A 16,315-nucleotide genomic window follows, 5' to 3' on the forward strand; every position below is an offset into this window, starting at 1 on the left:
AGCAGGGCTTAGTCAACAAGTGAGAGAAGAGGAGCTGGGCTCAGGAGGGGAAATGTTTAATGCTCAAGTCTTGTTTAATACCCACCCCTACACACGTACATTTCCCAACCTGAATATGGAATGAGGATTTTAAACTCTTTCCAATGGTTCGTTCCTCTCTTATAAACAATTAAAAGCTAAAACCAGAAGCTAGATATTAAGGAGAAAAAAAAAAAGAACAAAAAGATAAAAGAGGGATGGTTTTCTTTTAATGCTTCCAATACCATAGACTGAATGAGGATCTGAGTTTTGATGCGGGGTCATAGTCTGGACTTGATCCTATTGTATATAAAAAGAAGAACACCTGCAGTGCTCGAGAGGACAGCTCTAGAGTCACAGGGAAACTGGTCTGATCTTGGCTCTGCAATTTATCAACCATGTGGCCTCAGGGAAGTGATTTAAGCCTTGGTTTTCTCATGTGTAAATTGGGAATAAAAACAGCGTCTACCTTACAAGGCTGTTGCAAAGATTAGGTGAAATAATGTTTAAAAAGTGTTCAGCTCAGGGCCTGGCCATGTGGAAAGCACTAAAAAAAAAAAAAAAAAAAAAAAGGTACTATAATCATCAGACCTGTGATGAAGACTGTCCAGTATGAACCACCATCAAGCAGATACCACAAACAGAAGCTCAAAGAGGACAATTTCACAGTTCACCAAAACTTACTAAGTCAAGGTAGAGGATAGGGCTCCCTCCCCATCTGTCTGAGGTTTACTCTCTATTCAGCTATCAACTGCTCTGATCTATATAATAGGTAGCATTTTCTAAAGAAAATAAAATATTCAATGACATATTCAATATCCAGTTTTCTCACAGAAATATTAATAAATACATAACTCTCCCCTTTTTTCCATTGAAGGATAACATACACACAGTGAAGGACATCAATCCTAAGTGCACAGCTCCAGATTCTACCTATGTAAGCAGCCATACACCCCACCAAATTCATCATATGGAGCACTGCCAACAGCCCAGAAGGTTTCCTTGTGCCCTCTCTTGGTCACTGCCAGCCCCACCCCCCACCAAAGATAAGCACTATTTTGGCTTCTACCAATTAGTGTTAGTTTTGTTTAAAAAAAAAAAAAAAAAAAAAAAACCTGAAAAGTTTTAGCCTAAAAAGTTTTTAATTAGGAATGTCATGACCAATAAAATATTAGCATTCCACTTATAAAAGCAGTGAGAATGTACTGTACCATATGCAAAATAAGAAAGTAAATAACCCCGTGTGACTGCCTGACTGCTGACTGAACTGCCACCTCACCTGGACTTTCATTAACATGGACCTAATTTCCTGTCTGTGCTAAAACAAAAGCTCAGATGACTGGAGATTGCGGATAGTGGAATACAGGGTTTCAAACTCTAGATAGTCATGTAACAGCGAAAAAGCACAGACTTCAGAGTCAGCGAGAACCAGGCTAATTATTTCTTGTAGTCTCAGTTTTCCCATGTAAAGTGGGAATAAAATGATCTACACTATCACAAACATTACATGAAAAGGTATACGAAATACATAATTTAGTGCCTGACACACGGTACATGCTCAATGAATGATAACTGCATGTAATCACCTGCACTGGGGCTAGACAAAGATGCTGTGGCCACTGGTTTCCGCTTCCTCTTGATGTCACGTGAACATGGTGGTCCCCAATGTACATTTGCCTGTCTGCAGATGTAAGAAGAGGAAAAAGGTTTGAACTTTTTAATTCTTATTGTAAGACATTACATGTAGCCCAGTTTAAATCCTTAACCCATTACAGACATAAATAAAATGGGCACCGTCTTTTGCCATTAAGCATTGGGACAACATTATTCAGAATTAATAATAACTCACTCTTTATCCACAATACACACCCATTCTAAACTTTTTACCTGATTTCAGTGTAGGAGGCATTCAAGATTAATTTCAATAAATATGTGTTGCATTACATGCTTATTTTTATACAATTATTTTTCATAAAAACTATAACCACAATTGTTCTAAACTCACTAATGAAATACTTACTCCCAAGAGGTAATATATTGAAAAGTTTAATGCTGCAAGAACACAGATATTTGCACAGAATTTTAATAGGAAGTTTAACCTCCTGCCATGTAAATCTGAATTTTTAATACTGTCTACATCACAAGTTAAGTAAGTTTGGCTTCTGTGACTTTTAAAAATACTAATTATGTTTTTTATTTTACAGGCAAAAAAAGAAAATAAAAATATTAATTATGTGACAATATGTTCCTTCATCTGAATATTCAGCTTATTTTAAAAGCAAATGATTCTGTGAAAGACAATGGGCTTAACACTGAACTAGCTGGTATGCTATTTTAGTTCACCACTGTTCCCCAAGAATGTATTGTACTGTATGCAAATTAAGAAGTAATATAAAAATCTTTACGTATGTTACAAAGTATTCAGCTCAGGGCCTGGCCATGTGGAAAGCACTAAAAAAAATCTTTATGTATGTAAAGATTTTGTCCCTCTCAAACTAGACAGATCCTGCCCCTGATTAAAGACCAAGATGAGTCTCATCTTTACACAAAGTGTTCCCTTGAACATTTGGGGCCTCATCTACCATGAAGCAATGTTTAACTGGTGTGCATATATCTTGCTTCTCTGATGAAACAAGAAGGCTTAATCTCTTTGAGATTAAGAACAGGGATCTTGAGAACAAACTTTATTTACACTTCTTTGATAATTTTCCAATGATCTACCAACCTTGGCTCAAGGCACACTGGCGATCCTCATCAGCTGTTGATTAAAACTGCTATGAATGAATAAAAGTTCTAAAAATCAAATGGCCAACTGAATGAACACTTAAAAGTGGTTAAAATAGTAAATTTTATATTATGTACATTTTACAATTTAAAAAAACTAGCCAAAGTAAATAACATATAAAATTATACCAGATAAACTCCTAATCAGTAGTCCCAGCTAAGGATCAAGACCCTTAGTAGTTTTAAAACTGGAACCTCAGACAAACCTAAGAAAACCTGGTTAGCAAGGCAACAAGACAGCTGGTGAACGGACAAATTTTTTGACTCAGAAAGCCCCCAAAAGAACGTGCACAGTTCAAAGGGGTGCATGCATGCATGTGCACGCATGCACACACGCACACACACACACACTTTCAATTCTCTAAATAGCAAAAGCTTAAGAGTCAATTCAATTTATAAATAGGAAAACATAAGAATTTGATTAAAATCCTAAGAAACTAGGAATGTGAAGAATGTTACAGGCTGAGATTTATAATACAAAGCCAGTGGTTTGGAAAATTCCATCCAAAGCACCTTTTATTGATCACTCTGTCCTGTACAGAAAATTAAGTCAAATACCTCATGAATAATTAATTCTGAAAGCCCAAATAGTTAATTCTAAATAGCTAATTATAAATGTGTAAAGTAGAGAAAACACTTCCTTTTTCATACCTTATCCTGGGAATAAGTCTAGGGAGCATGCTGATTTAATAACAAATTAACATAGAGGACAACATCAAAGGTAGACAGGACTTCAGTCTGAATGGAGTGGTGGTAATTCCCTTTGAAGTCCAGACAGAAGCAGAAAATAAAGTTGACATGACAAAATTGTGTTTCTCCTCAAAACAGAAATGTGGAACACATACAGCATCCATCTTTTCCACAAACATGGGACTTGAGTACAGACCCAAACTGAGACTATCCAAGCACTCTGATCTTATTCAATCATCCTTATCCTTAGGCATGATTCAGAAGGAGAAACAAAGTCAAACAAAGGCTAACATAGTCATGTATAGTCATGCTTTTTTCCTCTTTATCTGAAGCTCATTAAAGGAACCTCCAAAGCTTTTCAGAAAAAATGTTGACACCATTGCTTCAAGCTAAACCATGTTACTGTTAGACATCAGGATGGTGGCACTCTACAGCAGTGGCGAGGGGTAAGACAGGCAGAGAAAGAAGCATAGGGAGCTTCTGGGGTTCTTCTGATAATGCTCTTTTTCTTCATCTGGATGCTTGTTACTTGACTGTAACTTTGTGACTATTCATTGAGTGTATATTTCTTTGTACTCTTCCCTGTATGTTTATCCTTCAATAAAAAGTTAATTAAAAACATTGCTTCTTCAAGATCACAGTTTACAATATGCTGAGTTTCATGAGACAGACGCAAAATGAGAAGCATAAGTACTCAAGAAGTATATTAAGATATTAATTCTTGGAGTATCAACTTGAGCTACACAAATACTGCCTTTTATTTGCCCCCATCCATCATTTTCACCATTTTGCATACTTGACATATGTCAGTAACATGGGAAAAGGCCCATATTATCAACTCTTTTATGGATCTAGTCATTACTACTTATCTCACACTTTCAAGGAATGGTAGTGTCATTTTGGAAGTAAAAAAAAAAATTTATGCACTACAATGTTTAAGTTTTTAACAACTTTTAATGGAAATGCTTATTTACTTTAGCAAACTGCGAATAAGTATTACTTACCTATTATTACGCACACAGGTTATTACACTGCAACATCTTAGGGTGTTATTGGGGGTTCAGTGGCTCAGGTGGTCCTTCCACCACCCTGCTCCTCTAGGCGATATTGTTTAGCCTTCAGGTCAATTGTCTCTACATTAATTGATCCTTGACTGTTATGCCTCCAGCATATTACTTCTCTCTGTGGTAAATGGTCTACTTCTACCACCCCATTCCCACCTCTAACTGTTGTCTTGAATATCCTAAATACTTCAGATTTTGTAAATTCCTCTGGTTACAACAGGAAAGAACTGAAGACTTTCTAAGAAATCAAGTAATGAAGTTTGTTAAGTGAATTATTTTATTGTAAAAGTAATGTACTTTTGTGGACTATTTCCTTTCTACTAAGCAGTTTTGTTGCTTCTTTCATTGTTCACTAAATTTTTACTGAGCACCTACTCTTGCCAAGCACTATACTAAACACTAGGAATATAGTGATAAACAAGTGACAATCTCTGCCTTGATGGATCTTATAGTCAAGTTCTACCTGCAGCTGTGCAGCTTTTCAGATTACAGAATATGAATAACAATGAAACAAGGGTATCAATAAAGAGAAGGTATGTTCATTTTTAAAACTCAATTTAAATGATCCTTCCCTCTTAAAACATTTCTCTTAAGACACATTTTGAGGTTGGAGAGCTATTTCATAGGAGGTAGAATAACATCATATCTTAGCAGTCAGTATACGAGGACATTTTTCTCTATGTCCCTTCCTAGACAAGATTTGGGGAGGGAAGAAGAGAAACGATCAAACTGTTATAATAGGACAGTAAGACATTTTGCTTCTGTCTTGATTTTAAGTGAACATTAGTACTGCTAGAGTTTACAGCTTGGGAAAATCTATTTTTCTATGTGAAAGCCCCATCCACTTGGAAAGAACCCTAGAGGACAAAGAAGGAAGAGGACCCAGAACAAGCCTGCTACACAATGGAATACTATTCAGGCATTGAAAAAAAAAAAAAAAGAGTAAATCCTGTCATTCACAGCCACATGGATGGAACCAGAGGACATTAGGTTAAGTGAAAACAAGCCAGGAACAGAAAGTTAAACACCATCAGTTCTCACTCATAAGTGGAAGCTTAAAAAAGTTGATCTCATAGAAGTAAAAAGTAGAACAGAGGATACCTCCGGCTGGGGTATGGGAAGGGAGGGATAGAAAAGGATTTATTAAAAGATATAAACTTAGAGCTAGATAGGAGGAATAAATTCTAGCATTCTACAGTACTGTAGGGTGACTATAGTTAACAATTATATATTACACAGTTTCAAATAGCTAGGAGGATATTGAATGCTTCTAACAAAAAGAAATGATAAATGTTTTGAGCAGATGTATATGCTAATGACCCTGATTTAATCACTACATATTGTATGTATTGAAATGCCACTGTATACCCCATAAATACGTACAACCATTATGTGTCAGTTTTTTAAAATAAAATAAAATTTTAAAAAGAAGAACTAAAAAAAAAGAACAAGCCTGGGGAAAAGAAGAAGGAAGCTGGGTGCTTAGAGCAAGAGGATTCAGAGGCAGGAAACAGAAGCTGTCATGCAGCATGGCACGTCCAGAATATTAGCACAGCCCTGCTCAGGAGTAAAGAATACTACTATGTGTGGGGCTGGCAGGGCTGCCTGTATTATTTTGGGGAACCTTAGCATGTGGGTAAGGCAACTGCTACAGCTTCGGCTTCCTATCGAAGAGGTAGTTCCAGTTTTTTGTTTATCTCCAAATAATTCCAGATCATCAAGGGTTGCAGACAAAAAAAATTAAAGAAGGGAAGGAAAAATAAAGAGGTTGACCACCTCTCCAACCCCATTTTCATTTAGGGGTACTTAACAACCACTTGGCTCCTTTTCTTTTTAACGTGTTATTTATTTAATGTGTGTTATTTTACTTTGAAAGCATCACTGTTTACTCTCAAAATGGAAACTAAAAGAGGGACAAAAGCACAAATGCGGTAACAAAAAGGATAAAAAGAGTCTAAGCTTCTCTTTCTCACCAACACAGAGACCCTTCCGGCAAGTAGAAAGGGTAAAAGATTAATGAGATATTTCAAAACTATTTTTCAAGAGTAGTATATGGTTGTTCTCGGGTTGCAAACCATGTAATATGTTAGGGGAAGTGATCTTTCAATTAGGCATAGTGTATAAAAGGCTAAGTATTAAGTTAAAGTCTCCACCAAGTTAAAACTTAATTCTCAACTGGAGTGGCAAATGGTTATCAGAATTATATAAGGAGCTTTTACTAAATACACATGTCCCTATCAAGATCCTAATTTAGTAGGCTGGGCAGGAGTGGGAGGAGAATCAGTAACATACTTATTTTTAAATTTTTCCCTGGGTAATTCTGATAAGCACCTACCTACTTTGAAAATTACTGAGTTGAAAAAGCTACCAAATTCCCAGAGTCAACCTAGTCAATAATGCAGATCTAACTATTCAACCTAAAGAATAATAGAATGATTAAATTAATATACACTTAGATAAAAATACTATTCCCCAGTATATACGCAATTAGAGAAAAGACAGGCTATGCCTTTTCTGTTTCATCTGATCAGGGCCTCAGGGACAATCTTCACTCAGGCCAGTAAAACCTGGGGCATATGCTTCTTTCACAGTGTTAAGTGTGGGATCAGTACTTCCCCTAAGAGTGTGACAGTTTCCCCACTGTGGTGGCATTTGCCAGGGCAGAGTTGGAAGAAAGAGCACTAAAAGCAAAAAGTACACTCTTTTTAAAAAAATTCTTATCCCAGAAAAAGTCACTAAATTTGTGTGAAGGTGAATGCTGAAGATTAACAATTAATGGAAAGAGGATTCTTTCTATCCAAGCATAAACACAACATTTCTGTTTTCTTTCTTACTGCAGGTAACTGAAAGATCAGGTGAGTTGTTAAAACTGCAGTGTTACTTAGGAAACTGGGCAGATCACTATGTCCTTGGGGCAGGAATGTACTTTTAGGGAAAAAAAAATACTTTGAGAAATACATGCATGTTTAATAGAACCAATGTTGGCAAAAAAATAACTGAAGTGACTGCTTTAGATTTGGAACAAAGATGTTTAGAGTCACTCCTATGGAGAGAAAACAGTCTGTCTGCCAATGGCAAGCTAGTTTAAGGAATAGTTCACCTTCAAAAACCACTCATTTTTAAAGTTAATGAAAAGTTCGTTTTTTTAATATAGAATAAAAATCCTCAAAAAACTGGGTATGGAAGGAACATACCTCAACATAATAAAAGTCATACATGACAGGCCCACAGCTAGTATCATACTGAATGGGGAAAAACTGAAAGCCTCTCTTCTAAGATTAGGAACATGGTAAGGATGCCCGCCTTCACCACTGTTACTCAATTTAGGACTGAAAGTCCTAGCTAGAGTAATTAGACAAGAGAAAGAACTAAAGGGCATCCAAACTGAAAAGGAAGAAGTCAAAGTATCCTTGTTTGTAGATGATACGAATTTATATTTGGAAAAACCTAAAGACTGTACCACAAAACTATTAGTAGTGATAAACAAGTTCAGTAAAGTTGCAAGATACAAAATCAACACAAAAAAACAGTAGCATTTCTATATGCCAAGAGTGAACAATCTGAAAAGGAAATTTAAAAATTAACCCCATTTATAGTAGCCACAAATAAAATTAAATACCTAGGAATTAACTTAAAGAAGTAAAAGATCTCTATAATGAACATATAAAACATGGATAAAAAAATTGAAGACACCAAAAAAATGGAAAGATACTCCATGTTCATGGATTGAAAGAATCAATACTATTAAAATGTCCATACTACCCAAACCAATCTGCAGATTCAATGCAATTCCTATCAAAATACCAATGACATTCTTCACAGAAACAGAAAAAGGAATCCTAAAATTTATATGGAACCACAAGAGACCCAGAAGAGCCAAAGCTATCCTAAACAAAAAGAACAAAACTGAAGGAACCACATTACCTAGCTTCAAATTATCCTACAGAGCTATAGTAACTGAAATAGCATTGTACTGGCATAAAAACAGACACACAGACCAATGGAACAGAACAGAGAACCCAGAAACAAATCCACACATGCAGAGTGAATTCATTTTCAACAAAGGTGCCAAGAACATACACTGGGGAAAAGACAGTCTCTTCAATAAATGGTGCAAGGAAAACTGGATATCCATATGGAGAAGAATGAAACTAGATCCCCTATCTCTCAGCATATACAAAATCAAATCAAGTAGATTAAAGACTTAAATCTGAAATCTCAAACTATGAAACTACTATAAGAAAACACTGGGAAAAATCTCCAGGACATTGGTCTGGGCAAAAATTTTTTTAGTAATATCCCACAATCACAGCAACCAAGCCAAAAATGGACAAATGCGATCACATTGAGTTAAAAATCTTCTGCACAGCAAAGGAAACAATCAACAAAGTGAACAGACAACCCACAGAATGGGAGAAAATACCTGCAAACTACCCATCTGACAAAGTGTTAATTTTTTTTTTTTTTTTTTTGAGACGGAGTCTCGCTCTGTCGCCCAGGCTGGAGTGCAGTGGCGCTATCTCGGCTCACTGCAAGCTCCGCCTCCCGGGTTTACGCCATTCTCCTGCCTCAGCCTCCCGAGTAGCTGGGACTACAGGCGCCCGCCACCTCGCCCGGCTAATTTTTTTGTATTTTTAGTAGAGACGGGGTTTCATTGTGTTAGCCAGGATGGTCTCGATCTCCTGACCTCGTGATCCGCCCATCTCGGCCTCCCAAAGTGCTGGGATTACAGGCTTGAGCCACCGCGCCCGGCCAAGTGTTAATAATGAGAATATATAAGCAGCTCAAACAACTCTATAGAAAAAAAATCTAATAATCCAATCAAAAAATGAGCAAAAGATTTGAACAGATATTTCTCAAAAGACATACAAGTGGCAAACAGGCATATGAAAAGGTGCTCAATATCACTGATCATCAGAGAAATGCAAATCAAAACTACAATGAGATATCATCTCACCCCAGTTAAATTGGCTTACATCCAAAATACAACTAATAATGCTGGTGAGGATGTGGTGAAAAGGTAACCTTCGTACACTGTTGGTGGGAATGTAAATTAGTACAACCACTATGGAGAACAGTTTGGAGGTTCCTCAAAAAAACTAAAAATAGAGTCTTTTTTGACTCTATTTTATGATCCAGCAATCCCATTACTGGGTAAATACCCAAAAGAAAGGAAATCAGTATATCAAAGAGATATCTGTACCCACAAGTTTGCTGCAGCCCTGTTCACAATAGCCAATATTTGGAAGCAACCTAAGTGTCCATCAACTGATGAATGGATAAAGAAAATGTGGTGCATATACACAATGCAGCACTATTCAGCCATAAAAAAGAATGAGATCCTGTTATTTGCAACAACATGGATGAAAATGGAGGTAATTATAATAAGTAAAATAGACCAGGCACAGAAAGTCAAAAATTACATGTTCTCACTTATTTGTGGGATCTAAAAATCAAAACAATTGAGCTAATGGAGATAGAGAGTAGAAGGATGGTTACCAGAGGCTGGGAAGGGTAACGAGGATGGTGGGGAATGCGGATGGTTAACATGTACAAAAAAAATTGAAAGAATGAATAAGATCTACTATTTGATAGCACAACAGGGTGGCTATAGTCAATAATAATCTAACTGTACGTTTTAAAATAAAAGAGTAAAATCGGTTTGTTTGTAACACAAAGGATAAATGCTTGAGGGGATGGATATCCCATTCTCCATGATGTAATTATCATGCATTACATGCCTATATCAAACCGTCTCTTGTACCCCGTAAGTATATACACCTACTATGTACCCACAGAAATTAAAAATTAGAAAGTTAATAAATTTCAATGTAAAAAGGGTATTTGTTTTCTATACTTTTTCTTTAACACAAACAAGTAACATCAGGAAAAAATTTGATGTTTCTAGGGACCAAAGGTCATATATATCATATATTCCAATTATTCTCCTTAATTACTAATCTGTTCACCTCAATTATTTTTAACAAAAATTTATGGAGGCCTACCCAATGTAACATACTATGCTGGATGTGCAGAGGGAGATAAAAGATGACTGAGCTGAAGTCCTGTCCCCAGGAGCTCACAACATAGTAGGAAGGCCAATTTCTAAAGAAAGAATTAATACTCCGAGACACTGAGTTGTAATCAGAGAACAAGTAAGTGCTAGGGTAAAAGGAGAAAAAGGAGGATTAAATCTAGGGATTTAATCCCTAGATTAAATGTGCGACTCCTTTCTCACATGCGATTTTACCTTTAGGGTTTACTGACATTTATTAAGCAGTCAGAACGGGAAATATTTTCACAGACTTGCACCTGGGAAAAGATCTAGGCCTATGGCACTAGGAGCAGCTAGGAAGGAAAAAAAAAAAAAAAAAAAAAAACCACTTCACAATTATCATAGGAAACAGAGGAGGCTTATCTAACAGGAAGTGATCCTAGCAATTCCACTAATGGTTTTCACTTAAATCTAACCCTCAGTAGTCTGTGACAAACTGCTCACCGGCACCTGAAAATTCTCCCTAATCTAATTCCCTTAGCGGGGCTAAAGTAGGCATATCATGAAGCTGTTTCGTGCCACCCATAAGAGTCGAATCATTTCACATCAGTTGGAAAGATGGGTATGTTACAATGGAAAAACAGAGAGACAGAGAAAATGCTTTCATCATTCCACTTAGGCAGTAAGATGCCAGCCAGCTGACAGCCACTGTCAATGAGACCCTCCAATAGATGACAAAAGATTCAAGAACTGTGTACTATACAATGGGCAGTTCCAATAGGCTTGGGCAGCCTTATAGACAATACCACAGCAGAAACATTGCTTCAAACATGGCCCAAACTAAGGCACTAAAGAGGTGAGAAAGCAACACTGTACTTCACAGCATCAACAGATACAGGACTAATAAAAGGTTCCTTCCCCCAAGCCCTGAGGTAAAACCTCAGGCTGTTTATTATGGCTCCAAAGGTCAAAATTAATAGCATGAAGTGAGTCTTCTTCTTACTCTTTGAAACTCCTTGTCAAGTGGCACAGCCAGCTGGGCACACAACTCTGATATGTAGATCATAACGTTTGTGAACACATAAAATGAATTACAAATGAGCTCAGCCTATCCTATTTCAACTTTCTAATGGGCAGGAAGGTCTCTCTGTCTTTTTTTTTTTAACCCCAACTCTGTCCAAATGCCTCCTCTTATAGACCATTTGAGGCCATTTAAGCACCTCAAGAATCTGTATTACATCTAATTAGCAAATGACTCTGGAAGCCAACTCAAAGTTTTTAAAATTGCAGTTATCCTAAGGACGGGGTAGGGCAGTAACTACATAACAAAAATTTACCAGGATGCTAAATATTTACATATATTATTTCATTTTGATCCCCACTCAACCAATTTAAAAAGTATTGATATTTCCATTTTAAAGATGTAGAAATTGAGGTATGGGAAGATTAAGTCATTTGCCTGGGTGAAGCCAGGATTCTCACCCAGGTCTGCCTGACACTAATATCCACACTCTTAATCTCCTACCACCTATGCCAATGGTCTATGAAGAAAGTAGAAGTTATGAAACTTTTCATCCATTCATTAAGAAACATGTATAATATTTGCATACCAGGCTGATATCTGCCATCCTTACTGCAACTAAAAATAAGATTTCCCAAAGAAAAAATAGTTTATTTACAAAGGAAGCTGACCTATATGAAAAGAAGATATCAGTACTTTGCTATTTCAGAGCTTAAAGAAAGAATAAATTAAAATGGAAATGCATGACCAAATTATCTTCCAAAATAAAGGAAAGGTCACTACAAGTTGACCTTTCCTTTGAGTTGGAGAAAACTAAAACACTGCCATGAAAAGTTTTTGCACTCAAAAACTGCAACTGGTGACTTATGCATCACACAGATGCAACTGACCTGTATGTAGCAATTGATAAATCCTACTTATCATTTTCTTTGGTAATAACAGTAAGAAAAGCTATCCTTCACAATCAACAAATCTCTCATTTTGGGAAAAACTGCTTGCAGCACTAGTCTCCTTATTACAAGTTTGTGACTGTGCCCTTAACAATACCACTGCCTCTACCAGAACGCCAATCACACCATCTGCTGTTTGAGCAGCAGCAATTCTTAACACCACTACCAAGTATTACACCTTTAACAGCAAATCCCAATACTAGCAACCAAAACAACCAAACCAAAACAGTTGGTTTATGGATTTCACCCACACGGCCAGCCAACAATCCAACTATCCATACAGCCACCTGACAAAACTCTGCCCCCCCATTTATTAAGAACTATGTGCTGGGCACTGTGCAGATACTAACACTCTTCTTTACCTGCAGTAGGTTCTCCAAAACTAAAAGAAGTCCAGGGGTCTACCTCCCATAAGGAATGGTGCATACCATACCAAAGCACAGAGTTCGTGCCAATTATGAAATGGGAGCCCCTATTAAGCAAATTACAAAGCACCAGTCACAAACCCATATGCATTTAGGACAACAGTTCTTAACCCTGGCTGCACATTAATCACCTAGGGAGCTTTTAAATAATGCCAATGTCTAGGCCTCATTCCAGACCAATTAAATCAGAATCTCTGGAAGTAGGGCCCAGCATGGATATATTTTCTTAAAGCTTCTTAAGTGATTCCAACTTGCAGCCAGGGTTGAAAACCACCAAGTTAACTATTTCCAGAGTGGTATTCCCGAAATCCATAAATCTATTAGATGGTACAAAGACCACAAACCCTCCCATCCACTGCACCTGTCATCTGGGCTGTATTAAAACGATACATCAATAAAATGTTATTTTAAGATTATGGTCCAATTATTTATTTGTTTATAGCAATGAAATACTAAACAAGAGAGGATTTTAGGTCATGCGCCATCCTCCCAATGCCACCTGCCCCCACCTATTCTGAGAACCAGAAAGGCATACGGTTCTAGCAGGGAGGAAACTGTTGAAAATCCCTTCCTCTTGCTTGGGAGAATGGAATTGGCAGTGTCCAGGCAAGAAGCAGCCTCAGCTCAGTAACCTGACAGGAGGGAACCTTCATAGTTCAGGCATGATTATCGAACTCTTTGTGCTCTTAAAGGAGAGTAATTATAGGCATGTGAAAAAAGGGAAGCACTCCCTGAGGAACTCTTCCTCACATGCTTCCCAAGAGGCAATAGGGCCATTAAAAATTCCATGATGAAGAGGAAAAACAGCCTGGGAACAGCCAGGAGGCAATACAGCAAATTAATACACCAGCCCTCCTCGGGGAAAGCTGTGATAAAACAGGAAACACTTCTCTTTGCAAAATAAAATTATACCACTAATGATAACATAGTCGCCACACACACACACACACACACACACACACACACCCCATGCTAATGATGCATGTGAAATTTCCAATGCTGTCCAGATGCTTTCAAATAAATGTTTCCCTACTACAAATAAAATGGGACAGAAAAAGATACAATTTCCATTCGAAACAGTTTTTAGTATAGTCTTTCACCTGCTTCTTCCGCCACTTACTCCTTCACACTCCTCCTTGGTGCCAGGCTTTTGCTAAATGATCCACTCTTTGCAAAGCCTACTGCCCCGTTCTGAATCCAGTCTCATCAGTCTGCCACACTGGACCTAAACGGTTCCATCCTCACTAACCCCCTGCTGGGGAGGAACTATTACAAAGGAGTGACCAGTTGCCCTGAGAGCTCAGTATGTCATCATTCACATTTTCTAAACATTGCATAGAAGTCACTTGCGCTGATCATTTCCTATGGAGCAGTGGTTGCCAAGTTTTATTGCTGTGCACCCTCAAGAGTAAAAAATCTGAAAAAAGATGATATGTGTAGTACATACACATAAAATATAAATACATGCTACTAGACACAAATGTACAATTTAAAACAAAAAAAAATTGAAGGATCAGCTATCAATAAATATAAGTTTAAAAATGTACCTCCCCTGTCCCAAAAAACCTTCATGTATGCAACCCACTTGGTATCTATTGCCCTGGGTATGATGTCTAGAAGTAAGGACAAAGAGGATGTATGATTATCCACATTCTCTCTCCTTTGCTTTCAGCAATGGTCCAAAACAATAAGCAATATTACCCTAAGGCTGAGTACATAGAAGCACAATAGAGACTTCCTTAGGTTTCCAAGTTCAGCCACAAACACTGCCAGGCAAGAGAGTGAAGACAGTGATACAGATAATGAGATACACAAAGAAACAAGAAGCTAATGCCTAGTCCAGCCCCAGGATAAGGCTTTTAAAAGAAACAGGAAGCCTAACAAAAGTACGAATACTGATCTCAGCACAGCACAGCTCTAGGTAGCACAGGTAAAGTGAGGAGGGAAAGTAATCCACTTTCAGCATTCTGACATGGTATCATGCTACTCAAATCATTTTCCCAAACAGTATACACAGACATCATTTTATTTGGTATTAAGACAAACAGCTGAAGGACTGTTTTCCTATGGATTAAAATCTTGTTGTCTTCTCTGACAGCTTGAGCACAACCTCTAAAAAGATCTCCCTGAGCCTCGAAGTTAGGGGCCCCTCCTCTGTGCTTTTTCAAACCTTTATTGTAATTGTCAACTTCCATACCTGACTTTCCCATGAGAACATAAGCTCCTTGAGGGTGGTTTCTAAACAAAGAGGCTGGCTCACAGCAGGATCCCAGCAAACGCTGAATGAATTAATGATGAATAAACATCATGCTACTGAAGGAAACGCCTTACTACTAATAGTTTATATCACTCCACAATTTTCCACATTCTTTTTTTTTTTTTTTTTTTTTGAGACAGGGTCTCACTCTGTCATCCAGGCTAGAGTGCAGTGGCATCATCACAGCTCACTAAAACCTTGACCTCCTGAGCTCAAGCGATCCCACCTCAGCCTCCCAAGTAGCTGAGACTACAGGTATACGTCACCAGACACAACTGATTTTTAAAAAAATTTTCTGTAGAAACAAGGTCTCACAATGTTATAGCCTAGGCTGGTTCCACATTCTTAATAACACCACTTGTGATGGTCTCTCTTTTCAAAAGACATTCTGTACAGAAATACCAATATTTCAGTAGAAAGATCTCGCAGTAGGTTATGGTGCAAAATTTATTATTATAGCCCACAGTAGAAGTTCTAACTGTATCCACAAAAGAGTAACTTCTTTGTTCAGCCTGCACCTCAAAAACTATGAACATAACCATTTAAGAACTTATTAGGGAAAAAAACAGTTATCAGAACCTTGGAAAGAAATTCTTTGTGCCACCAGAAACAATAAAACTTCTAGGGTCCAGCCTATTAGCTACTCTTTTCTGCATAACAGCCCTGTAGGGGCTGCTACCATTAAAACCATATTTACTTCCCACGTCACCTAAAAGAATTTATATTTGTAAGGAGTCATTCATTTGACTAATATATATTAATGCCTAACAAGTCCCAGATACTGTGTTAGGGAGTTATCAGGAACCAGACAACATCCCAGTACTCGGAAGCTTATATTCTCGTGGGAAAGACTGAAGGATAAAGTGAAAAAGAAAAAAAAGAAAAAGAAAAACCAAACCCACTAAAATAAACTAATAAGCAAATTCATTTCAGACTGTGATAGAGCAATAAAGGAAACAAACAGATAATGAGCAGGAAGTGCTGGAGGTGGCCCCTTAAGACGGGATGGTCTGAGTGGTCCTTGACGAGGTGGCACCTGAGCTGAGACAAGCAGCAGCTCAAAGACAGTTTTCCAGTCAAAGGGAAAAAGAGCAAACGTTCAGAGGCAGGA

General features: G+C 37.5%; 1 protein-coding gene across 20 annotated transcripts in view; it reads right to left on the reverse strand.

Annotated features, from left to right (window-relative positions):
* Positions 1 to 16,315, reverse strand: part of LOC105495870 (G-patch domain containing 2 like) — an 84,221-nt gene that overhangs the window by 37,425 nt on the left and 30,481 nt on the right. For 19 of the 20 annotated variants that reach the window (XR_011625713.1, XR_011625712.1, XR_011625711.1 and 16 more), the window contains one exon: positions 1,605 to 1,699. Coding sequence is in view for 6 of the 20 variants with exons in the window: in XM_071099818.1 (XP_070955919.1) it covers positions 1,605 to 1,699 (95 nt within the window). In the remaining 14 variants the exon portion in view is untranslated. Of the gene's footprint in view, positions 1 to 1,604; positions 1,700 to 16,315 lie in introns of those variants that run through there. The other variant, XR_011625715.1, reaches the window with a different exon arrangement.

Source organism: Macaca nemestrina, chromosome 7 (assembly GCF_043159975.1).
Source record: "Macaca nemestrina isolate mMacNem1 chromosome 7, mMacNem.hap1, whole genome shotgun sequence".
Classification (NCBI taxonomy): Eukaryota; Metazoa; Chordata; class Mammalia; order Primates; family Cercopithecidae; genus Macaca; species Macaca nemestrina.